The 26,109-nt window shown below is 41.7% G+C and overlaps 1 protein-coding gene across 5 annotated transcripts in view; it reads left to right on the forward strand.

The window, feature by feature from the left end:
• Positions 1-26,109, forward strand: part of GAS2 (growth arrest specific 2) — a 120,104-nt gene that overhangs the window by 45,148 nt on the left and 48,847 nt on the right. For all 5 annotated transcript variants that reach the window (XM_079971724.1, XM_079971721.1, XM_079971720.1 and 2 more), the window contains one exon: positions 10,168-10,309. In XM_079971724.1, coding sequence (XP_079827850.1) covers positions 10,168-10,309 — 142 coding nt within the window. The remainder of the gene's footprint in view (positions 1-10,167; positions 10,310-26,109) is intronic.

Genomic DNA, 26,109 nt, shown 5'->3' on the forward strand with positions numbered 1-26,109 from the left:
AAAATACAGATGAATATAATGCTACATTTATAACTGCTAAGGGCAGTAAAAGATCATGTATCCCAAATGCCAAATAATAAAAATGTTTTTACCAGATGTCTGAAAGAATTAGGCAGGCCCCATTTATGGAGGGCGTTTCAACACTGAAGTGTCATAACAGTGAAAATTCAGTACTGAGTCCTGCCTAGACTGCGGCCTCGCAGAAAGATGGAACTTAGGGAAGCCTTCTCTTTCATATCGTGTACTTTGTAGATCAGCCAGTACTCAGGTGTTTTCCCTCAAAGAGGTACAATGTGTCTAAGATTATGCACTTATGCAACACCCCCCAAAAGAGGACTAAAGCGGATAGGGATTTGCATACAATAGGCATGTGCTATTGTATATGTAGAGCTGTATTTATTTAAATAGAAATACAATGCATCTTATTGTAGTGGGGGAGACTGTGACAAGGTCACTGCTCTCCAGGAGCTAAGATAAGCAGCTTCAAGGCCTCTACTGTCCCTTCTTATGGTTCATAGATGTTCATATACAGTGGTACCTCGGGTTACAGACGCTTCAGGTTACAGATACTTCAGGTTACAGACTCCGTTAACCCAGAAATAGTACCTCAGGTTAAGAACTTTGCTTCAAGATGAGAACAGAAATCGTGCAGTGGCAGCGCTGCAGCAGCGGGAGGCCCTATTAACTAAAGTGGTACCTCAGGTTAAGAACTGTTTCAGGTTAAGAACGGACCTCCAGAACAAATTAAGTTCTTAACCTGAGGTACCACTGTAATTGTAGAATCGGAAGGAATCCGAAGGGTCATCTAGTCTAGTCCCCTGCAATGCAGGAATCCTGTCCACAGCTGTCCCTAGGTGGGCTTGAACCACCAACCTTCTGTACAGCCAGATGTACTGATCCATTGCACCACAGGCTCAATGTTTGTTGTTTTTAAACCAGATAGCCCATCCAATAGGGTACTCCCTCAAACAGGGAACAGGAACCTGTTGCCTTTTGGACTACAGTTGCCTAATCGCTGACCATTGACCTTGCTGGCTTGGCTGATGGGGCTTGGAGTTCAACAACATCTGAAGGGCTACATGTTCTCAATTACTGAAACAAAGAACTGTCCTCTTCAAATGGAGCTGTAAAGTAGGGCATGTGGCTGTTTTGTCATAGATTGGGCTAAATGTGCTTCCTTTGTCGAGGAGTTCCCAAGCCTGAGAAGAACCACTGGGAAGGCCCTTTATGAGTTCCTAGTAAACGTTCATCAGATGTTGACAGTACTGAAAGAAAGGTCTCTCCCAAAAATCTTCAAACCCAACCAGGTTCAAACGGGAGAAGAGAGCCTTTCAGATAATCTGGGGCCAAGTTATGTCACCAGGCTTTGTAGATTGCAACCAGAACTGCCCAGAAATGGACTGAAGCTGTTGTAACATGGGACTTGCATTCTCCCTATAGCCACCTCAAGTTAACAAACTGGCTGCCACATTCTGAACCAGCAGAAACTTCTGAATGCTCATCAAAGGCAATTCCACACAGAACATGTCACAGTAGTCCTAACAAGCTGCAATTTGAGGTCAGATCTGATATATATATATGTGTGTGTGTGCATGTCTTTTACATAGCCATAGATTTTTGTCTGGGAACCCTCTCACAATCAAACATAACATTACTATTTTTTATAAGGTTTTTATAGAGACTGTGCCACAGCAGTGACAAGCAAGCTGCAGCTGGCACTTGTGTAGGTGGCAGCAATAGTGGATGGGCCACCAACCTGCGCCCTCTCCCAGTCCAGTGCCTGAGTCAAGGGACTCACCTTACCTAATGGGAGAGCTGGCATTTCTTTGCAGAAGTGCTTTCTGCATAAGGCCCCTGCAGGGTTTCATTGTGGGAGCTTCAGGAAAGAATATCAATTGAAGGCTGCAATCAGTCACCTGGAAGTAAGTTCCATTGAGCTAAATGGGACTTCGTTCTGAAGTGGGATGTTTTAGGATCGCACTGGATAATTTAAGCTTCCCTTTAGACAGGATTTTTTTTTTTTTTAAAAAATAATATTTATTCAAATTTTAAGAATTACAAAGAGCAAAAAGAAAAAAGAGAAAAATAAAAAGACAGAAAAAATACAAACAATAATAATAAAAAAAAGAACAGATCAAACCTATACATGGCTTTCTTTCCTTTACTTATTTCCTTGACCTCCTCACACCTCCCGTTTTTGTATTCTAAATCAATTTGTTGTTTCAGCAAATCCTTCCAACCTTGTTTTTATCTTAATAATTTATCTTAATATACTATAATTTTACATTCTCTCTCACCAATTCATTTTCACTTAATCCTTTATGTCATTTCTGCTAAAACCACATAATTTTCTTTTCCCAACATCTTTCTAGCAATCCTTAATTTTACAATATTTTTGAAGATAAACTTTAAATTTTTTCCAATCTTCTTCCACCGACTCTTCTCCTTGGTCCCGGATTCTGCCAGTCATCTCAGCCAATTCCATGTATTCCATCACCTTCATCTGCCATTCTTCCCGGGTGGGTAGATCTTGTGTTTTCCAATACTTTGCAATGAGTATTCTTGCTGCTGTTGTGGCGTACATAAAAAAATTTCTATCCTCCTTTCGCACCAATTGGCCGACCATGCCCAAGAGAAAGGCCTCTGGTTTCTTATGGAAGGTATATTTAAATACCTTTTTCATTTCATTATAGATCATCTCCCAGAAAGTCTTAATCCTTGGGCACGTCCACCAAAGGTGAAAGAATGTACCTTCAATCTCTTTACATTTCCAACATTTATTATCGGGCAAATGATAGATTTTTGCAAGGTTTTTTTTCAGGGGCAGCATCATACTGGGCATGATTAAATTTCCTGGGACTGTTTTCTTGAACCTTGACCATACAAACCTTGACCTTGTTGGGTCCAGGGCCATCTTAAGCATTTCCGGCGCTGTGGTACAAAGATCCCTACCCCCCCCCCCCGGTTTCCCAGAGTTGTCAACCTTTTTTAGGAAAGGTTAAAGGTTCCCCAGAGTTGTTGACCTGAACTTGGGAATTCCACAAGATTTCACTACAGGGAAGGAGAGGCAAGAGCTGGGGGTGAGTAAGTTTGCGGCAGGACAGCAGCAGATTGTCCTTGCCCACGACCACACACACAGTGTATGGGGTGTTCATATGCAGCCCGCTGCATTTCACAACACTACTTAAAAGGAGAAATAAAAGTGCACTTGGGCACAGCTAAGGACGTGTCTGTGGTGGGAGGGGGAGCCAAACGCCCTGGGGAGACCCCATGAAACAATTCTTTCAGTCAGAGTTCAGCTTGGTCTCCAGAAAAGAGCACGGAAGTTGCAGGGGCAGCAGTCAAAGCAGCTCCTTCTGCTCCTGGCTGAGGAGAGTCTTTGCAAATGCTTTGGTGTTCCCTTCTGCCCGCTGGGAAGCCGCCACACCGAAAAGGGAGAGGTGGGGTCTTTGGTTGCTGGTGGGGAGCTTTGACAGGGAGCTGCTGGGAGAGGCTCCAGCTTCCCCGTTGAAACCGTTCCCACCCGCCTCTTTGGGGCTCTCCTCCCGCGCTCCTGCCATGCACAGGAGGCTTGGGAGGCAAGCTGCACGCCCAGGCATGCAGGGAAAGGAGAGGCCACCGGCTCCTGCCATGCACAGGAGGCTTGGGAGGCAAGCTGCACGCCCAGGCATGCAGGGAAAGGAGAGGCCACCGGCAATGCCGCACAGCTTCCCCACTTGCTGGGGCGTCCCTGAGAGGGCGGCGCTGTGGCACACAGAGCACCACTAAGCTCTATGGGAAAGACGGCTCTGGTTGGGTCCATCCACGTTTTGCGTCACTATATTTTGGCCTCTCTCGTTTATGCATTTCTTTTTAATATCTTTAAGTCACAAGCAATAATACTAGAGTTCCAAAGCTAGACATGATGCAGTTTCCCCTGAACTGTAGGCCTTATGTTTGACTTCTCCCCCATGTAAACAAATTCCTCTCTGTATGAAGAACAGTGTGTTTGGCAGGGGGCTACCACCTCCCTGACATGTAAAGCTTTCTATGTCAGTTCCTCCCTCCTCCGCATCCTCTTTGGGTGGGTGTTTAAAGATGGGATTCTGGCACCTACAATCTGAAGTGAAATGGTTCAAGAAAAACTCTTCTGTGTGATTCTACTGTATGTGTAGATCAGCTGGGGGGGGGAAAGAGAAGGGAAATGATAGCTTCTTTAGGCATAGTAAGGAAAACCTGAAACTCATTTTCTATAATCAGTGAATGATAGTAGGTATGAATGATTGCTGCAACACCAAGAAAATATTAGCTATCATATTTTGATAACTTGGGTGAGTCAAACTGTTGGGATCCTTTTCTGATAAGCAGCCTGGCTGACTACAACCCCCACTGTTTTAGGGCTTACTTATTCACAGGAATTTCAAAGTGAAATAAAGAAAGGGTAGCTTCTCTTTTCGAGAGATCTTAAAATATGCTTTGAGTCTCCCCAAAGCAAACATTTTAAAAGCAAAATTATGGAACCTCTTTTGGAAAAATTATATCAATCTATTTCTTTTTCCATGTGATTTCATAGAGCCAGAGCCCCTCTTGGGGTGCCGAAGCAAACCTGACCACATTTTTCCAGGCTGACATCATCTGTTTCACTCACACTTTCACATCCTGCATTAAACCTCCTGCATGCACATCAACAAGTCAGGATTGTAAAAGGAGTGTAACTGGGGAACTGTTTTTGGGTGATATTTGATAGGAGCAATTGTGCGCACTGCTGTTTTAGAGTAACTGTGGCTATAGTCTACTATGTCAACAAAAGTCACTTTTGCCATATGGAAACCTAATTATGTCAGGATGATCTGTTCCAAAACACTTTGGAGAAATTCAAGTCATTTAAACAAAAAGTAAATCAGTTCTTTTCTTTTTTGAAAAAAAAAAGCATTTGAGAATCAACCTTCCTTAAATAACAGTGTTCATATTTCAGAGTTAGAACTTACAGTTAACAGATTTGAGAATAATAAAAAGGACTTTTTAGTTATTTTTAGGTGGTTGAGAATTTATTAGGTGAGAAGAAAACATAGATATTTCCCCACAGTCCTTCAGTATAAGTTTAATCTTACTTTCATTTAAGGCACTGAGTAAAATTCTGGCTCTATGGATATAAATGGCAAAATGCTCCTTGCCTCCCCACTTCAGTGTCAATAGTATTTTTAATAATAAACAACAACTGTCCCACAAAGACCCACACATCAAAGCATATAACCTCCCCTGAGGGAATGTAGTTTACCCCTCACAGAGAGACAGTTGCCAGCTGCCTTTACAAACTACAGTCCCCAGGATTCTTTGGGGGAAGCCATGTGCAATGAATGTGCTTTAAATGTATGGTGCTAATGTGACTGATGGTATTTTGGTCTCCTGCACATGTTTGGCCCCATTAATGGGAATTCCTTTTGCGTGAGCCCCATTGAGGTACAGTAAAACTGCATACGGACAGTTCCCATGCATTTCAATAGGGCCCTTGCCCAGCAGAAGTCCTGCATCACACTTAAATATAGTGCTGTAGAATATTCTTGCAATGACAATTTTAACGGGAAGAGCCCAATATGGGATGTTCACTCACAATCCCTTAAGCATCAACCAGAAATGTTAAGGAAGTCCTAGGCATTCCAGAGCATGCTCAGTTCACTTGGGTCATTGGCCAGGCCTCTGGTCCTCATTGTAGGACTCTATCCTACAAGATGTATGACACAATCCAGTGGTTATACAAAACAGGGAAAGTTGGAATGTAGGAAGCTGCCTTATACTGAGGCTGACTATTGAATCCCGTAGCTCAGTGACTGACAGACACTCTCCAAATTCTCTGAAGATGCCATGGACTGAACCTGGGGCCTTCTCTGTGTAAAGCTCTAACCCTGAGCTCCTGCCCCCCCCCCAACTACTGCACTCTGCCCCCAAGAAACAGAAAGGTGGATAGTGATAAATACAAGCTACTGTCCAAGGAAGCCTGGCCATTACAGATCTCACTGACGAACTGTATGGCCAGAGGCCATCAATACTTGCATAGAAGAGGTGTCAGCAGTTGTCATTTGTTATACAATAGAAATTCTGCTGAAATTCTCTCTTCAATACGACTATTAAAGGTGCAGGAGCCTTGGTAGTATTCAGTTATAGTCCTATTCAAATAAGACCTATTGAAGTAGACCTACGTGACTAAATTAGGTTCATTATTTACATTGTGTCTACTCTGAGTAGGATGTAGTTGTATACAACTCGCTGTCATGTTTGGCATTTGAGAAACTCCCAGATAAGCTTTCAAATCACCCCAGGGGGTTCCTGGATCAGAGCTTGAAACCACTTTGCACTATGTGATTTAGGTAAAGTTAAAGGGACCCTTGACCATTAGGTCCAGTCATGACCGACTCTGGGGTTGTGGCGCTCATCTCGCTTTATTGGCCGAGGGAGCCGGCGTTTGTCTGCAGACAGCTTCCGGGTCATGTGGCCAGCATGACTAAGCTGCTTCTGGCAAACCAGAGCAGCGCACGGAAACGCTGTTTACCTTCCTACCTTCCTGTTTATCTACTTGCACTTTGACGTGCTTTCAAACTGCTAGGTTGACAGGAACAGGTGAGGCATCTAATCATAAGCCTGAATTTTTATTAAAGCTTATATGTTTGATCAGGGCCTGTATCTTAAAAAGCTTAATGATTTTCAAATATTTTATGCCAGGCAGAAGACCAGCTGCCTAAGAACCTTGGCAAAATGTTTTTCTCCTAGACAAAGGGGCCCCCTGATTTATAGCAGAAAACAATTCTCAAAGTCGTAAAAAGGGAATTACAGGCTGAGAGCCAAGGTTACACTGACCCTACAAATTAAGGGTGGATAAATAGTAAAATGAGCCATATCTTCTTCCTAAGGTTAAGAAGGTCAAGAGCAGTGAAAAAGACAACTGGCTTGGCTGGAGAAAATAGGTTTTCTTTCTTTCTATTTTTGAGGCTGAGAAACAAGAGAAGAAGAGCTGGCAGAAAGAAAGAGAGCATTTTTGGGAAGTCTTTTCTAAAGCTGTTTCTTTCTTAAACTAAGATCCTTTTAAGATTTCTTTTCCTTTTAAAAGGTTATTTATGTATTAAATATATTAGCTTAAATATAATTATGCAAAGGATTTAAGAAATGCTAGATTCTTATTTCATATAGTTGTAAGAGTTGTAACTATCCTGAAATTAAGTCAGCCACCAGCCCCCCTTGTCAGACAGGAGACGCCATCGAGCACTCCTGATATATGGTTGTCAGGCGTTTTGTTTAGAAACCTTCAAATGAAGGAGATCTCTCAATGTTGATGTGAACTCAAAATCCTTGACATATGCTTAAGATAAAAATTCAAGATTAACCATCTGTTTTGGAAGGCAATAGGGCAAGGAGGGCAAGAGGTGAGCTGGTAATTAAGATTCCTTGTTGAGACACATGTAAGATATATTACTACTTATTTGTCATTTATAGATAGAAGAATATATAGCTTTTTGATTTCCATAAAAGGGCAGAAGGAAATGGGTGTATCTTTTGTGATTGGTTCTAGCAAACAACCAATAGGAATTTCAACCAGGCTGATTGGACAGAGGCAGCCACAGGAGGAGCAAGGGGGCTGGATTAAGGAAATATAAGTGCTGGCCAGAATGGCAAGAGGCCAGGCCAGAGCTTGGTAACCATATACCACTGTGCCTCATATTTATTTGTCTGACAAATAAATTATTATTTTAATTTCTCTATTGCTGCGTTGAATATTTCATTCCAGCTAAGCGTTAACCACAAGCAGGGTGCTACACAGGGACCGAGCAACGGGAGCTCACCCCGTCGCGGGGATTCGAACTGCCAACCTTCTGATCGGCAAGTCCTAGGCTCTGTGGTTTAACCCACAGCGCCACCCGCGTATGTATGTGATTTACATACATTTAAAAACACCGGTTCTGGTATTTGACCTGCATCCCAAACAGGAGGCAAAAGGGAAAGTAAGAGGAAGGAAAGGAAGTGTCTTGCCAGTGCACCCCCTTCTGCATCAGTTACGTCCCAATGATATGTTGCTGTCTTTCTGCTCCTTCTGCACGATGGTTGCTCCAAGCAGTGAGTCACTTCTGTGGTTTGGCAGTTGCTTTCTGGTTTGTCTGCAGGCTGCCATCTGGAGAGTTTGGCGGTGACATAGTGGCTTGAGCATGTGCTTTTTGCGTTGTGGCTCCAATTCTCTGGAATTCTCTTCCCTTCGAAGTGAAGCACGCTCCAGCATTGTCATGTTTATGTCGTCCGTTAAAAACTTTTCTTTTCTCTCCAATTAGCCTATTTTATTTCTGCGGTTTTTCATTCGTGTTGGTGTGTACGTCTTAATACTGTTTTATGATCTGGATTATCTTTCGTGTTCTGTTTTCGTTCTCCACTCAGGTATTCTCTGAATATAGAGCTACTTGTAAATTCAGAAACAAACAAACAAAATTTGTGGGGAGAAGGAAGGGACCCCAACATTGTAAATTTGCCAGTAAAAAAAACCTAACTCAGTTTATATACCATTATGAGTTTGGGGAAGAAGGTTCTGTACAGAGACCCTTCTAATCCCTGGATTAGCAAGTGTTAACATCTAATCGAGGCTTCTAATTCTTGGAATAGCCAGGTTATCCTCTTGGTGAGGTGTAGGGAAAACAAAGGGAGAGGCTTTGTGGGAGATGGCAAATGGGTGGGACAGATAGTGAAAAGGACAAAAGCCAAAGTTGAGAGCTGAGATTTTTTTTTAGGCAAGCTGGGGGGAGAGCCAGAGCAACATTTGAGAGCAGTGTTGGATTTCTGTTTGAATTCAAGGCTGCAGCTATGGGACAAACAAGACTCTCTTGGGGTGTTGATGCTGTGAGCCCCTCCATCGTAGGCTCAGGTTGTATCTATGTGTAAATGAACTATATATCATAAAGACACCACAGTCTCTGCTGTGCTACATTCCCAAAGGAAACATATATGCCTAGAACCCCTGGAATATTGCACCGTTTGGAGATTGGAGTGGCGGGCATTAGCTACTGTAACAGCACCCTCTCTGTTCCCAAAACTATTGCCTCACTTCAAGTGGTCCTTTGGGCTTGGATGCTATATCAGCTGTGATTCCTTTGCCAGTAGCTGAGGTTATGTGAAGCCCATTCAATCCCATGTTGTTTGGCTTCCTTTCCCTACTGCCCCCCCCCCCCCGTGTTTTGTGATGCTTCCAAGAAATTATTTGGGACTAGTTTTTTTACCCTTTTTTTCTTTTCACAAGCAATCTATGTCTGGACATGGAGCTGGAAGCTTTTGCAGACATCATTTGAGCTTCTCAGCGCTTGGCTTACACAAAATATTGCATTTTATAACCAGATCCAGAACAGAAGCAGATACTCCATAAATCACTTTAATGGCCAAGCTGCACATTTTAACTATTTATTTTTAGTCTTGCTTGCTCTGGGATGAGAAAGCTTTGACTGTGTATGGCACTGTCACACCTATGTATCCTGCCAAGCGGATCCCCTCCCCTTGTTCTTAAAAGTTGATGTCATATAAAAACTGGCCATTTTTAGCAGTAGGGCTGAGAAAGTGTATTCATCTCCAGCCCTCTTAAAATTCCAATCATCTACGAGTTTTATACATCCTGTAAGTGTAGACGGAGGCTGAGAAGAGGGGCACTTTCACCCAATCCAACACCCCTTCAAGCCCAGCACATATTGGGTTTGGGTTGAAGCCCAAATATCCCTCTTCCCCCTACCCCCAGAGGGGTGTATAAAAGACTGCATAGGAAGTCTGGGTAAAAAAGAGGTCAGTCAGGGCCCCTGCGCCTTTTGATATGTGGACGAGGGAATTTTCGTAGGTGTAGCTTGTCATGCAAGCTAAACTGTCTAAAATTCCCTCTTCTGCACAACTATTAAAGGTGTGGGAATCCAATACTTTCTTTTTCTATCCACCTGCAATAGGGGTTATGAAAGATCTAGATGCATGTGAGTGGAAGTCTTTCCACAGCCCTCTGGGATCTGTATGTTCACACAATTACAATCAGTGTAATAAAACTAGGAATATTTTTTTAAAAATCCTATTGATTAACTGGAAGCAGGCACACCCTGGGAATATTTATCGAGAGGCATGTCCAAATATTAATAAGCATCCTAAATCATCATGTAATGTATAATTTTCTTTCTGTTTGCATTACAGATAATGCCGGTGAGGAGAATCCCATGCAAAGCCAATGCACCACCTGGATCCTTTTTTGCACGGGACAATACAGCAAATTTCTTATCCTGGTGCAGAGATGTGGGAGTAGACGATACTTGTCTATTTGAATCTGAAGGTTTGGGTATGTGTCAACTCCTGCACATCACAATTTCCAGTGTACTTATATCGGAGCGTCAGTCATGTGCCTAGTGATTATCACTGGGGGCAGAATCAAATCAAGGTGTCTTTGAAATCATGACGCACCATTGAGTCACTTTTTAAACAGAATGTTCTAGGCCATAGCTGCTTATTTGTTTTAAAATACTGCATTCAAAATATTACAGATATTGCCTTCTATTAAATGTGGTATTACTTTGAGTTGTGATGAAAATGAAGGATGTTTCGTGGAATTTCAAGAGAAAACCTGTTCTACTTTAATTTTGACCACAGTCAGTTAATTCTGCTCTGCAATATTATGGATGGTTACCTTGTGACAGTCAGTTTCACCGCACACAATGGAATTTCTGTCCTGAATGCATACAGAACACCCTGTGCCATACTGATGGCTGCTGCAGGTCACGGATATTTTGATGTCAATAGTCACTAATCAGGATATTAGGAAGCAAGCATAACTCCACACTGTAACTGAATGAAGGGCCTTAGGCAATGCTTAGGCTGCTCAAAACCTCCTGGCATGCTAGCAGAGAGCTCCACCTGTGGCAATGCACAGCGAACGACAGCAGGGCATGTTGGGTGTGGGAATGGATGAACCACATCAATTGCCCCTTTGTTCCCTGACAAAATGGCACAACTTCATTTCAGCCCTGGGGCTGGTGTAGTTAATTCCCTCCTGCTACTGTGAGTTGGTAGGAAAGAAGAGAGGAACTGAGCGCCCAAACCTCCTGCCCTATCCTCAGTGAATCTGCACAGGGAGTGTGACAGCTGGGCCATAGGCAGATCTCTTTTCCTCTTTGACTTTGTTAGTAGATGTCAGGGGCTGGACTGAGGAGGAATGGTGGGGGCTGCCCCCTTTCTCTTGAACCTTATTGAGAACAGTAGGACAGTATAGATATAGAACAGTGGTTTGCAAAAGGGCATAGTTCAGAGGCTGCAGAGGGGAGAAACTGGGAAATATTGGAAGAGGAACAGCAGGAAGAAGAAACACCAGGGGAGAAACAGCTGACAGACTTAGTGTCTTTGGAAAGCATTCCTGAGCCCCCCTCTCCCAGGACCAGGCGAGCATTGAGGGTAGTCAAACAGAAGGCTCAGAGGCAGAAAGCTCAGATTAGCCGACACAGGGGTGACGTAAAATAGGAGAGATGTAGTGGGGTGGGACTTTACTTGGAGCAAAACCATTATCTAGGGGATACTGCATTAGTTCATCTCTCACTGTAAATATTGAATAAATTAGTAAGAACTTTTATTGTCTATCTGCTTACTGGCTGCCACCGTGGGAGGGATCAGATTCCCAGTAGCTTGACAGTAGCTACTGTAGAACTGGGAAGATGTCTAATTCTGCAGGACTGGACCTTAGTTGGATCACACATAAAGTTTCACTTGTATATTCAAAATCAGCATTTTATGAATGAAGGAATAACTAAATGCTGAAACAACGTCTAAATAATATTGAAACTATCATTCCACTATGCATAGTTCTTGGTCTTTTAGTTGCTGGCTCTTGAAAAAGGAATTCTATCTACATAGTTCAATTAAGTAGGCTTATTGGATCATTATTATTGGCATCATTATGATATCCTCCAAATATTTCTGTATACTTAGCATGTGACTTTGTCAGCTAATTGTATGATTACTGTTCTCTTATTATGCATATAAAAATAAATACACTCTGGAGTGCAAGAGAAATGTGAAAGGGGATGTTGCTGCATCATGCCAGACCCAGTCAATATACATTTCAACAACAACCAGAATTCTGTATGCCCAAGCATGGGAAAAACGATGAAGCAAGTAGATTGGTTCTCAGTCCCCCCTCCTCCATTTTTCAGGAAAATCTGAAAACAATGGAATATTATTAAATTTACAGTGAGGTTAAATGGCGAAGAAAGACTAGTAGTTGGGATTATTAACCCAAAATGGCAATAGGGAATTTGGAGTGTTGGGAAGTGGTGTGGAGTATATGTTGATGTAGAGGATTAGTAAAAGAATAGTAATAGTATCCTGCTGTTAGGATGTGAATAAGGATAAATATTGGAAGCAGGCGAAAGCCATAGAGAAAGAGACAGGCTTGATTTCTGCAGGAATCCGAGGTTGTGGCTATGGGAGAAGCAAGATCTTCTAGGGGTGTTAATGCTGTGAGCCCCTCCATCTTAGGCTCAAATTGAATATATGTGTAAATAAACCCTGTATCATAAAGACATCACAATCTCTGCTGCCCCTCATTATGAGGAAACCAAACCCTGGGGTATGCTCCTGGAACCTCTGGAATCTTGCACTGCTTGAAGATTGTGGTAACATGAAACAATATTTTCCTGTGGAGGAAAAAAAGAAGAATTAATAACTCCAGTAAGCTAATTCTTATTTTAATTTCATACTTAGGCCAAAAACAAGTCCCAAGTGAACTAATAATTAAGCAGCAACACCAAAATTACTACAGCTCTGTAATAACTGCAATTTATTGCTTTGCACTGTGCACTTGAAACTGTTTAAATGAAAGAGGGATGATATTACTGCTGGACTGGATCCAAAGTTGCCTTGCGTGAGTGAGTGGAAAGGCACCTTTACTCACACAAAGCTTTGCTGACTTCACTCTCCATCCCATCCCACACAGCTGTCCAACGCTGTTTGGGAAGGTTCTCCCAATGGTCAAGCGGAGACTTTGGTGGTGTTTCCAAAGGTCCGCAGTGGGGAGGAGAAAGGGGCAGGAAAGCCATATTGCATGAGTGGAACTCTGCTCATACTTACCCAGACCCACCCCTTTATTTTCCCCAATAGCATTCATGATCAATTTGCCTACATGAAAATTGTACCATACTACTTAAACAACTCTAATTCCAACCCAGACCCTGGATTCACCCCTTCTGCATGTGCCTCCTTTGAGGGAAGGGTGGAGGGTGGTGATATGAGAATGGGCCTTTTCAGTAGTGGCTCTCCTCTTGTGGAAAGCTCTGCCCAGGAATGTGCCATCACTATCAACTTTTAGGCAATAGGCAAAAAGGTTTCTTTTTATCTGGGCTTTCATCCTGTAATTTGGATGAATTTCATCCTATTGAATTGTGGGATGTGTATCAATGTGTTATTTATTTTGTGCTGGTTTTATGATGTTTTTGATCTTTGTACTGTTTTGCCAATAATTTTGAGTCACTTTTGGGGGAAAACAATCAGTAACTGCAAATAATAATAGCATGTGTGTAGAGTTTTACCTATAACTCTTTGCTACATTCGGCAATTGTTTTATTTTGAAGTCATGTGGTTGTTTCCACAAAATGTAATCCTTCTTCCCAAACAATTACTGCTTTTGTTGTTGTTGTTGCTGCTGTTAATATAAATATTTCATCATTTTTAAATACCAAAGTGCCTTACAGGATAAAAACTGAAATAGCAATCAAATTCCAAATCAAATATAAGAATAGGACATAAAATGCTCATCCAAATAAGAAATAAATTCTAGCCACTCTACTTTTAGTCGCCAAGAAATAAAGGTGAAGGATTAAATAGTAAGATACAGAAGCTTGGAAAATGACTTTCCAGATTATACACTGACCTTTTTGCTGGCTGAGTCATCCAGTGAACTGAAGCAGTTTATGAGATGGACAAATTATTTTTATCTTGACCACCTCTGCCTTCAAGAAGCAACAATTTCAGCAAAGTCATAATCTTAATAATATAATTTTTCCTCCTTTCATGCTTATGACAAATCTCTTTTGATACAAAATTTAGGACAACCTTTTGCCTCAAGATTGCCTTTCAGCCGAAGATGAAGAGAATCAATTGTTTGGTTGGACTTGGAATCAAATAAAAAGTGAAAAGCTGTTGTGATGGAAGACAAGTCTGCTGGAGCACTAAATGAACTCACTGTGCTATCATCAAGAGGCTTCTGTTTTCCACTGCTCAAAAGGTTTTTCAGTGTGTGCAGCTCTTATCTGGATTGCAACTGATCTGTTTGCCTTCCTTTTCGACATTCTTTTCCTTGCATTTTTAATATGTGAGAAGATTGTGCTATCCTCATTCTGTCCTTGGCTTCTAATATTACTTATCATCATCATTACGTGATAATTATTAATGTATTTTATTACATATATTCCAGGCATTTATATACCGCCCAAGTAAACATGTCCTCCACTCAAAAATCAAAATCAGTCAAATATGTACAGCTAATTAACAGCTAAAAATGCTCATTTTTTTAATTTTTTTGGTGTTGGCATGAGGCATTATGACTAGACCACTCCAGCAAAACAATGTTAATGTGATGATGTCCTTTTTAATATGAATGGCAGATCCAAGCCACTGTTCCCAGTGACCATCCTTTGTGAAATATGTGTCGAGAAGTCTTCCAGTTGGACGGCCTCTTGCTCTGCTCTGGTCAAAGTCATTACGATGAAGTTAGCACAGCTACTTGCACAAGTAACGACTCGCACAAGTTTTTTGAGAAAAAGAAATATTACTGCTTTGGGGGCTGGGTGTGTGTGTGTGAATGAGGGGACAGTTTTTCCTCAACCGACTACTTGCACTGGTGTTGCACAGCTCCATGTTTAGAGAGCTTGTGCCACACACATCTTCTCACTTATGGTGATGATGCAGGCAATGTGCATCGCCAGGGCTTTCCCACTACCACACAACTCTGGAAATCCACCTCAGTTACAAAGTTGGCCTACTTGAACCTCTGCTCCGTCTCCCAACCAAGCTTCAGGGCTGTAGAGTGTAATCCCATAGAATAACAGCTACCTAGGGTGGTGCTGTGGGTTAAACCACAGAGCCTAGGACTTGCTGATCAGAAGGTTGGCGGTTCGAATCCCCGTGACGGGGTGAGCTCCTGTTGCTCGGTCCCTGCTCCTGCCAACCTAGCAGTTCGAAAGCACATCAAAGTGCAGGTAGATAAATAGGTACCTCTCTGGCGGGAAGGTAAATGGTGTTTCCATGCGCTGCTCTGGTTCGCCGGAAGCGGCTTATTCATGCTGGCCACGTGACCTGGAAGCTGTACGCCAGCTACCTCAGCCAATAAAGCGAGATGAGCACCGCAACCCCAGAGTCGGCCACGACTGGACCTAATGGTCAGGGGCCCCTTTACCTTTACCTTTAGAAAACGTGATCCTGAGGACTGAATCTCATGGATAAGTTATCTTCTTACGGCTATGTACTGGATTATTTTCCAGCCTGCAAGCTGCCAACATGGCACCCCTTGCTTTGTGTAAAATATTTTTTAAAAGAACCCTGTCAGCACATGATTTCATTTATCAATTGCCATTTGCTCCGACTGAGCACTAAAGAGTGGTTTTCCCAGCGGGAAAGCGGCAGGACAAGAGGAAGCATGAATAAGCCAAATGGCAGGATGGAACCTATAGTCAATCTCTCATAACCTTGCTGGGTCTTTCAGACAGCAAAAAATGAGGTAGAACGTGTTTTAACATGCAACATTATGAAATCCTTTACTTGCCTAGCAAGTCAGGGCAAGGGTGTGATGGGAAACTAACTGGAATTCATTTCCTGAAATTAAATAAATTATATTTTGATTGAATACCTTTAGACATGGAAGAATAATCAGTTTCCTTCCATTTCCCCATACTTTTCACTGAATACTTGTTAAAGGGAAGACTTGTTATCCCTTTTGATGCTAGTGCAATTTGAATGAAGAAAAATGGCAATAATTGTAATTAGAAACCTTTCTATTTGCTTCTGCTAGGCGATGTACTTCCCACACATGGAACAAATAAGAGACAGTGAAGGATAAAATAAAATGTGAAAGACTCTTTTCAATAGTGCTGTGAAATATGTCCACACATGACATATTTGAAATACTGGTATTTGCAATGCCTTATGAAAGACTTTTGTATCTTTGTGACTTTATAGTTCTGGCAATGTGGCGGTTGCCAGGGCAACTCAGCTTTTTCATGATTAGTAAGACAAATAGGTATGAAAAATCAGTGTAAATTGTGAAGGGCATAGCAAATGTTTGTTCTCTCTTCCTTCTTTGGCCGAGTGTTTGTTGAGCACATTGGTGCACCTGATTTTTGATGTTTGCTTCCTACTATATATATTTTCTTTCTTTCTTTCTTTCTTTCTTTCTTTCTTTCTTTCACACACACACACACACACACACACACATATATACACACAATACCCAGTTCATGCTGCTTTGGAAACAACTAAACACTAATATTCCATTTCCCCTCCTGTTTTGATTTTTCTGTAAAAGACTTTCACCTTCTGGATTATTTTTCTATTTTTTTATTGTAAAGGCATCACAAAGGGGTGTCCTCACAACATTTAACATTAGAATTTCATAAATACATAAAGCAGTTCCACCATGAGAGGGGCAGGACCAGCAGTTTAAAAGAGCAATAACAAAAATGGTGAGGAAGGAAGGCAACTGCACTTCGCAGGCCAAAGAGTTCCATAATCTGGGTAAAGACGTTGAGGAGGCCCTGAATACACAAAGTTGTGGTTGAGAATTCAACCCATGAGGTAGATGCAGACAAGTTAGCAACGTGACAGTTGTGGGACAGGCCAGTTGTCACTGCAATAGCAGTTCCACCCACAATCCGGTACAAACTGTCCCTGATTTGGCATCAGTGGGGCGACGACTACCTGTGGATGCACCCAGTCTGGTATTCTGTCTTATCACAGATTGGTAGGCCTATGTGACTTTATGTTAGTAACAGGGGATTTGGCAAACTTAACAGGACTTCAGTGTCATGGCAGCAGCACAAAGGCACAACTTGCACCACTGTTGGAGCACACAATCACTACTGCTTGATGGTTTTCTGCTGAGTTGGGTGGTAGTCAACTAGGTTTTACTCAGCATAAAAGGTAAAGGTAATGGGACCCCTGACCATTAGGTCCAGTCGTGGCCGACTCTGGGGTTGCGGTGCTCATCTCGCTTTATTGGCTGAGGTAGCTGGCGTACAGCTTCCAGGTCACGTGGCCAGCATGAATAAGCCACTTCTGGCGAACCAGAGCAGCGCATGGAAACACCATTTACCTTCCCGCCAGAGAGGTACCTATTTATCTACCTGCACTTTGATGTGCTTTCGAACTGCTAGGTTGGCAGGAGCAGGGACCGAGCAACGGGAGCTCACCCCGTCACGGGGATTCGAACCGCCAACCTTCTGATCGGCAAGTCCCAGGCTCTGTGGTTTAACCCACAGCGCCACCCGCGTCCCTTTTACTCAGCATAGGCCCACTTAAATATATGACCATGGCTAAGTTGGCCCTATTATTTTAAAGGGGTCTACTCTGAGTAATGCTTAGATGAATACCACTTAATGTTAATTTATCCTAATACTGTAGGTTAAAAATTGTGCAGTAAGGTTTGGTAGCAGTAAAAGTGATCCGTACATATGTGTGCAATGTGCTCAGAAAGAAACATGTTTAATGGCCTGATGCTTATCTATGTTAATATGGCTGGTTCAGATCAACCCTACTGCTCTTAGGAAATGTGACCCACTATTTCACAGTGACAACATAGTAAGCCAAGCTATGGTTTACTGATGGTGAGTAGCAGGCACTTTGCCCTTCCCCGTTTCTTTTTACTGCCATGCCACACTGAGCCAAGTCAAGATTTGGCTTAGCATATCGTTCAAACCAGGGCTCATTATTGAAGTCTCTCACAAACCATGAGTTTTAGGTGTGGCAGCCAAAAGGCCCAGGAAGGAGCAAAGTAGTTGTTAACGCCTTTCCAGGAGGTTTGTCGGGTTTTTGGTAAACCACAGTTTGGTTGAACATGTTGTGCAAACCAGTCCAATATACTTAGACAGAGTTATATGCCCTTAGGAAATAATCTCTTCCAGAAGATGCAATCAGAAGAATGTACCTCTAGAGTAGTTCTAGGGTTGTTTACAGTGGCGTAGCGTGGGGGGTGCAGGGGGGGCCGGCCGCACCGGGTGCAACATCTGGGGGTTAGGGTTAGGGGGCGCAAATCCACGGGTTAGGGGGCGCAAATTACTTGCCTTGCCCCGGGTGCTGACAACCCACGCTACGCCACTGGTTGTTTACATTGTGAGAGACACAGTCAATTTGCTTTCAGAAGTTCTTTCTTTGGAGGTTGTTCATTTGTGTTTATTTTCACTGGAAGAAGGTATTTTCGATTCACTCCTTTGCTCAGTACATGGGGTTATTGTCGGGTCACACTAGGAACGCTGCCTGTTGTGTAATGAGTCAGAGATGAATCAGGATTCCTTTTTATCCAGGGTGCTTTTTAATTTGAGTTGCACCTTGAGTGTATAAAGCAAGTCAAGTTTAAAGCGAGTTCAAGAGGTACCTTGGGAAGAGTGATAACACAAACAAGTTCTGTGAACCGGGTCAGTTTTCTTGTGGGCATTGTAAATGTGCTGCTTACAGGCCTCTCTGTCTGGAAACAGGCCTCGCAGCATTTGATTTTCATTATGTTGAAAAAAAACCTCCAGTTCACGTTATTTTAAAACATTATGGCATGCCCTGTGGGACTTCTGATTTGCTTCCTTTGACAGCAACCCCCTCCCATGCTTTTGAAACCCCTCTCAGGTTTTTTTCTTTCTTTAAACAGCTTGTCATGGTATCTGGGCAGCTTCTCTTTCAGAAACACAAGTACCAAGCCCCCTTTGGCACAAAGAACTAGTCACACAATTTTTTTTGGATCCTCTATTATGTTTCTTTTTTTTCTATGAAAGAAATAGGCAAAATGTGCTATTGCTCTTCTGTGATGCAGGACAGAACTGAAGTTCTGTGTCATTGCGGCGGTTCTCAACCTGTGGGTCCCCAGATGGTGTTGCACTACAACTCCCTTCATCCCTGAGTTCTGGTCTTGCTAGCTAGGGGTGATGGGAGTTGTAGTTCAACAACATCTGGGGACCCACAGGTTGAGAAAGGCTGGTTTATTGGTTCATGGCATTTGCAAACTTACTTTACTTATATTGGGTGGGGCTCTTCCACTTCACAAAGAGGCCTACCCCACCTGCAGAAGTTTTCTGTTGATGTTTGCCCAATACAGATGTGTACTTATTGAAAATAACCCAAGGTTTATATATGTGGTTGTCAATGCAATGTTGTGGGGAGGGGGGTGGTTGTCCAGTGAAACCAAGAAAGGGAAAAAATGCAGGTGAAAATCAGGTACAGAAGCTTTCTGATATGTTCTATTCCACACGCGGTATGATACAGTATATACTAGTGGGATATAACTGGGCTAAGTATGAAAAATAGTAAATATTAGAGGTGTGCAACTGCTTTGGGCACAGTCTGAATAACAAGGAGGACTGAGGTGATTTTACCCTTCCTGGAGCTGAATTGCAATGTAAACAAAACACTCCAAGTTGGATCAATTGGCTCCCCACAAAGCCTTGTACCTTTCTGTCTCTCGGTTTATATGTACTCTCTGCTTTCTCCTGTTTTTCTGTGTGTCTGTTTTTCTACTCTAGGTCCTTGAACTTTGCAAGGAGTGAAACTGTCAACATGCTGATTGTGGAGCACTGAAGAGCCCTCAGTGCTTCTTTGTTGGTGTTAAAGCAGAGGACCTTTTTTAAAAAAAAGAAAGTTAAAAGCTTAATTTAACTTTTAAAAATGGTCACAGTTCTGCTTAAGGGGGAGGGGTGAAAATCCTCTCGAGCTCTTCAGCATTTAAGGGCAGCCCCACCCTGAATTGTCTTAATATGGATTATAGAGGAAAATGAAACCCTTTTGTTTCCACTACAAAGGCCTCTGGACCTCCAATTGGCCCATTCCTAGGATCCCCAAGTGGATTATTTCAGGGGGGAGCAGAGGAAAATGCCCTGGAGGCAGAAGGTGGAAAATGTGTAAAGTCCATTATCAACAAAGTGCATCCTGCTCCTTCATGGGAGGCAAACCAGACATGAAGGGCAACAGAGACTTATTGACAGACCTGTCACAATCCTGCTTTGGTTAGAAAGCAATGCATCCCATTGCATGCTCCATACCTCGCCTCCTTTTCTCTTGGTGACCCTGGTCTTCTGGCTTGCCCATTGCCTCCCACCCCACTCAAGATGATAAGAAGTTTGACACACCAAAAGCCCTTAGTATAACCTAAGTGGCAGACAGATCAGTGATTGGGTCTTCGGAACAATTCTGAAGTCCATTATGGGGCTTTTCCTGAGCATCTTCCCATTTTTTCCTTAAAGGGATGCTAATCCAATCTTTAACATGGACATCTCAGTAGTTTCCGAAGACCACTTCCTCAAATGTGAGTCAGACATCTGATCCAGAGTGCCTATGTGAACAATGCAAAATTCTAACAGTTGTCTGCATTCTTATTATAGTTCTCCATGGACTGCTTCATGCAGCCAAAACTCCTGCTAACCACAATAGGAGTGTTTTGACAGAGGACAAATGGGTGTTTGGCTTCCTCACTGTATTATTGAGATCTTCTGAGCAATTCATTTTCGATGAATATGACTGTCCTATATTATTGAATGGTTATAGGATCTGGAAGCCATGAACACGATTCACCTCTTTCTTCAAAGACTCCATGCAGCAAGAAAAGGGTTTGCCTTCAGTTATACTAGCATGCTAATATGTGTGGTTTGTTTTTGGAGTGTTTTGACATGTATATTTTTCCATCCTCAGTGCTTGTGACACTAGCATACATACACTTATGCATTTATATGACATACATAGGTGTGTGACTGACTTATTTTGATGCAACACATATTCTTAAAAACTTAATCAACTTTAATCTTTAAAGCAAGCCACTGTTTGCAGCAGTATATTATATTCATCCTTTGTTTAGATACTCTGGAATTTTCTGCATATTCAACTTCTTGATTTATATTGCTTTAAAAATTAAAGATACTGGATGACTATATTTACATTATTCTTTCATGTCCTAAGAGACAAAGGCCCCAATCCAGCTGAAGGTGTTTCTGACTGAGGCTGCAGTCTATACCCATATACATGGGCAAGTCTCATTGAACTGAGCATGAATGTGTAGCATAAGTTCCACTGCTGTTATGATTCAGTTCAAATAAAGTGAAAAATATGTGTGAATTTTTTCAGACTGTTTGACTGAATACATCCCACTGCCCGTTGCATCAGGAAAAGTTTTTTCCTCTCTGTCTGCCCCCCCCAGTTTGTTTAAAATATCCACATTTTTGTATGTGATTTGTCACTTTGAAGATTTTAAAAGTATTTTTGTATCATTCTGTTATTGCATAAATAGTATTATTTTTGACAAAGGTTGTGTAGTTATGAAAATCAATCTTTTTAAAAAAGTTATATGATTCTTACTATGCTTACTCCTACTTTCAGAGAAAACTAGACAATCTGTGGGAGTCAGATATCTGTGTTTAGTAATTCTCACTAGATGATCTCTCTCAAATCCACATAGAAGCTGGTAATTTAGATTTCTATTTAGTAGTGAAATAATAGAGACAGAATCATAGTAAACAAGAAGCAATACAAAAATGAAGAGTGTTAAAGGTGAGGACCTGGAATAGTGCACAGTGAAAGAAGTGTTAGGTTGGCATATCATTGGCGGTAGAAGATTGGCACACAATTTTACTGAAGTTGGGGGGTGTAGTGGGTGGAAGAAAGGGCTCAATGCATGAAATTTTAGAAAAAAAAGAGCTGTAGCAACTCCATTAACATTAGCAATGTGTGTAGGATGAGCCAGGATCAACTAAGTATTGATAAAGATTGGGGAAATATCAACTTCAGAAATATGATTTGGGAGTAGAAAAACTACACAAAGTACCGTATCCTCTATTTGCTGCCTTCTTTATTTTCTATCTTCTGGGTTGTATCTTAGACTTAGAAACACAGCCCCTCCCAACATCTTCGCCTCCCATTCCTCCTTCACAAACAGCTCTGCAAGTTCCTCTCTGACTCACATTATCTGACCAATCCATTCTGAACAACCTTAGCCAAACCTTTCCTTTTCCTTTATTGCCACACAGTTTCCCTCAAGTGCATTCTGACCCTTCCTCCTGTTGACACGTCCAGATAATATGGATTCCTGAAGAAATACAGACAGGAAAGGAAACTTTATTTTCTGTGTAACATACTGGCACTAGGTGAAAGTGCAACAAGGAGGAGTTGTAGCAGTAGTAGTAGGTAATCTTCTTCACCAACACCACTATATAACAAAGATTAGGACTATATTTAGAAGAGGCCATGTTTATGACAATCATTGCTCCAGGGGTTTGCTTGAAATGTATTCCACAGAACCTGCCTCTCCGTGAAAGTTAAAACTTTTACGGATAAAAATGTCACAGTTGGAATTTGCAATGTGCGCAAGCAGTCCAGTGACTTGTAATGCATACAGTACTGTACTATGTTAGTTGTATCTGATTACAGTGTATTAGGATAAAGGATATTGATTAATTTATAGCAGAGATGGGAGTTCTATGGTCTTCCAGATGTTGTTGGACTTCACTTTCCAACAGTCCCAGCTAGCACAACCAATGGACAAGGATAATACCACATGCAGTCCAGAAACATCTGCAGGGCCACAGCCCCCAAGCCCTGATTTATAGAACCCTTGGATTATTAAAAGCGGTATGTAGTCTATATCTGTAGTGGCCAACCTTCTTTACAACTAGGCAAACAATAACATGCTACTGTTGCACACTATAGTACATATGCAGCCCTCTGTGTTTTGGCATGTTTTTAACCACTAGTCCACTCACCTGGAGAGCAGGCAGCAACATAGCGGGAAGGTAAACGGCGTTTCCGTGTGCTGCTCTGGTTCGCCAGAAGCGGCTTAGTCACGAGCTGGAAGCTGTACGCTGGCTCCTTCAGCCTATAGAGCGAGATGAGCGCCGCAACCCCAGAGTCGTCCGTGACTGGACCTAATGGTCAGGGGTCCCTTTACCTTTATTGCTTTCCTTGACAGCGGCAAATTCCAGCTGGCACCATTGCTGCATGCTGAACATCCATGTTCACACACACCTTTCTGAACATGTTTGTTTCCTTTTGTTTATTTGTAAAAAGAATTATCCTGCTTAATATAACCCCCCAAAAAACCCCTCTAAGTGTCTTACATGAAAACAGTAACAATTCGACAGCATTCAATAAATTATCCTAAAAGCTTGATAAAAATCAGATTAAAAACAAAACAATGCTCATGGGTGGGGGTAAGTAAATTCTGTGGAGTAATATTATTATAAATATACCATGAATCAGGTTGATTTTACTACAAATTCTATGTTTATTTGGACTAATTCAAATGGCTCAGTCCCGTGGATTTCAAAAGAACCCCACTAGTGTAGGCAGCAATTAAATGACTCATACGAAATGGTTAATGCAGACGGTATACTAATATTGCTACTGATTCTTGGGGAGAAATTATTGTAGGCTGTAAGTGTACACCAGCTGCACCAGAGTGCATGCCAGCAGTTGGGTCGCCATCTAAAATATGATGAACTCTTAAGAAGATGCAGTGCTTTGGGTTGTGCCCCATGTAACTCCCTCATTACATTAGAGTTGGCATTAGTATGGAACTAATAGCATTGCTATAGACCCATTATGATTTTGGCAAATGCGTGTGTAAACAGCAATTCTATTTCCAGAAAAGAATTCAGTTATACTATGCAGCACTTATTGTATCATATAGACCTCCTCCCTCCAAGTTTCACATGCATACCCTTGTCTGTACTGACCTCAGGAATGCTAGCAATTTTGCTTTTAACGTATCAGCATATTCTTATCACTTCACCAGATACTTGGTATTTTTTAATAGTTGGCTAGTACCTGCACTGTCTGTCATGCTCTAACAATGATTTCACTCTCTCACATTGTTCGTCATGAAATGCATGAAATGTGTCTGGAATATGTGAACCAGCTGCACAGCAGCGCATTCCTTTTCATCAGAGAAGCAAATCTCTGGCAGAAACTGTCTCTCGCCAGTTCAGTTGTCTCATCATTCCATACTATGTCATGTCTTCAAATGCTGCATCATTAAAATAAATTAATAGGACACGTCTGGATAGCTCACAACATGTTTCAAAACTTTGTGGTTTCTTGTGGTGTGATTGCGTCAGCGTATCAAATCTTGTGGAGTTCAAACCATGGATGAACACTTAATTTAATAGATTTAACCACACAAGTAAGCATATCTAATTTTTTAGAAGAAATTGCCCCATTTGTACCTGACCATTGTGGGATGGGAGCCACTTGATTTCAGCATGGTCCTGTGTCATACCACAGAAGGAACAGCTGTAGAGAAAAACACAGTTGTTTGATATGGCGCACCACACCCTTTGATAACCATTGCATTGTTGTTGTTTAGTCGTTTAGTCGTGTCCGACTCTTCGTGACCCCATGGACCAGAGCACTCCAGGCACTCCTGTCTTCCGCTGCTTCCCACAGTTTGGTCAAACTCATGCTGGTAGCTTCGAGAACACTGTCCAACCATCTCATCCTCTGTCGTCCCCTTCTCCTTGTGCCCTCCATCTTTCCCAACATTAGGGTCTTTTCCAGGGAGTCTTCTCTTCTCATGAGGTGGCCAAAGTATTGAAGCCTCAGCTTCACGATCTGCCCTTCCAGATCGTTTTGCATTGCATTACACACTAATAATGTGTGAAGGGACTATGGTTGTGTGTGTGTGTGTGTATGTGTGTGTTCCATCTTACTAGAGCATTTTGGTCAGACTATGTAATGCAGATATGAAATATTTTTGATATAGTGCTGTCTGATGATTGTTAAAGTATTGCTTTTCAAATATTGTCAGTTAGCTCCACTGATGAAGAAGTTAATCATGACTCTTTCCCTTGAAAGAGTTGTATCTAATGCCAGTCCTACTCACAATAGACTCATACATTTTAGTGGGTTTATTTTACGTATAAATAAACTAAACTGACAAAATCATTATTCATTCAATACATCCTATCTACAATATGCTGCCTTTCTAGCTGAATGCCCCCAATATGTTTTAAAAATGGCCTGTATTTGGTCAACCATAGATCTGAGATAAGGATACTCTAAGTATGGGAAATCTGTGGCCATCCAGATGTTGTTGGACTTCCATCATTCCTGACTATTGGTCATGCTGTCTGGGACTGATGAAAGTTGAGTTCAACAACATCTGGAGGGACACAGGTTTACCATTCCTCCTGTAAGCATTTCTTGCGGATGTGCTAGGATTGTTTGTTTCATGCAGATGCAAGCCTTAGTTTTATTTGAGTGAATATTAAATAAAGTCATTGCCCCCATGCTTTTAGCTACAGACCAAAATTCCACTGTCTCATTCAGTTTAATACTCAGTACCCAAAAATGTATATATCATCAAATAAATATTATTTGGATTCAGGAAAAAACAGTTCTGCTGAGTGCCCCAGATATCTATTGATGCTCAACAAGTTTAGGTTGCATGTGGAAAAAAGCATTGCCTGTTCAGAATATTTTTTGTCATTATTATCTTTGATGCAATATAAATGAATGAATGAATGAATGAATGAATGAATAGGATGTCAATTTTGTTAATCCTACCCTGCCTCAAAATCTCTTATTATATTAACTCATTCTGAAAATATAGCTTATAACAGCCTTTCTTTCATCTAAAAACATCTTTAAGGAGTCACCATTTTTTATTTTAAAAAAATCTTGATAATATGATTTTATTATTTAAGCCATTAGACTGCAATCCTACACCCACTTATCTAGGAATAATCCTAATTAATCTCAGTGGAATTCAGTTTTGAGTAGAAATGTCTAGGATTGCACTGTTAATCATCTGCATAAATTTGCATAAGAATAAACCATAGGGGTCATATCCCAAGCTGGTACAGCAGATTTCTGTGTGTGCAATTGAACTTCCTTTTACTCTCCTGTCCCCAACTAGCACTC

This window comes from Podarcis cretensis, assembly GCF_951804945.1.
Source record: "Podarcis cretensis genome assembly, chromosome: 1".
NCBI lineage: Eukaryota > Metazoa > Chordata > Lepidosauria > Squamata > Lacertidae > Podarcis > Podarcis cretensis.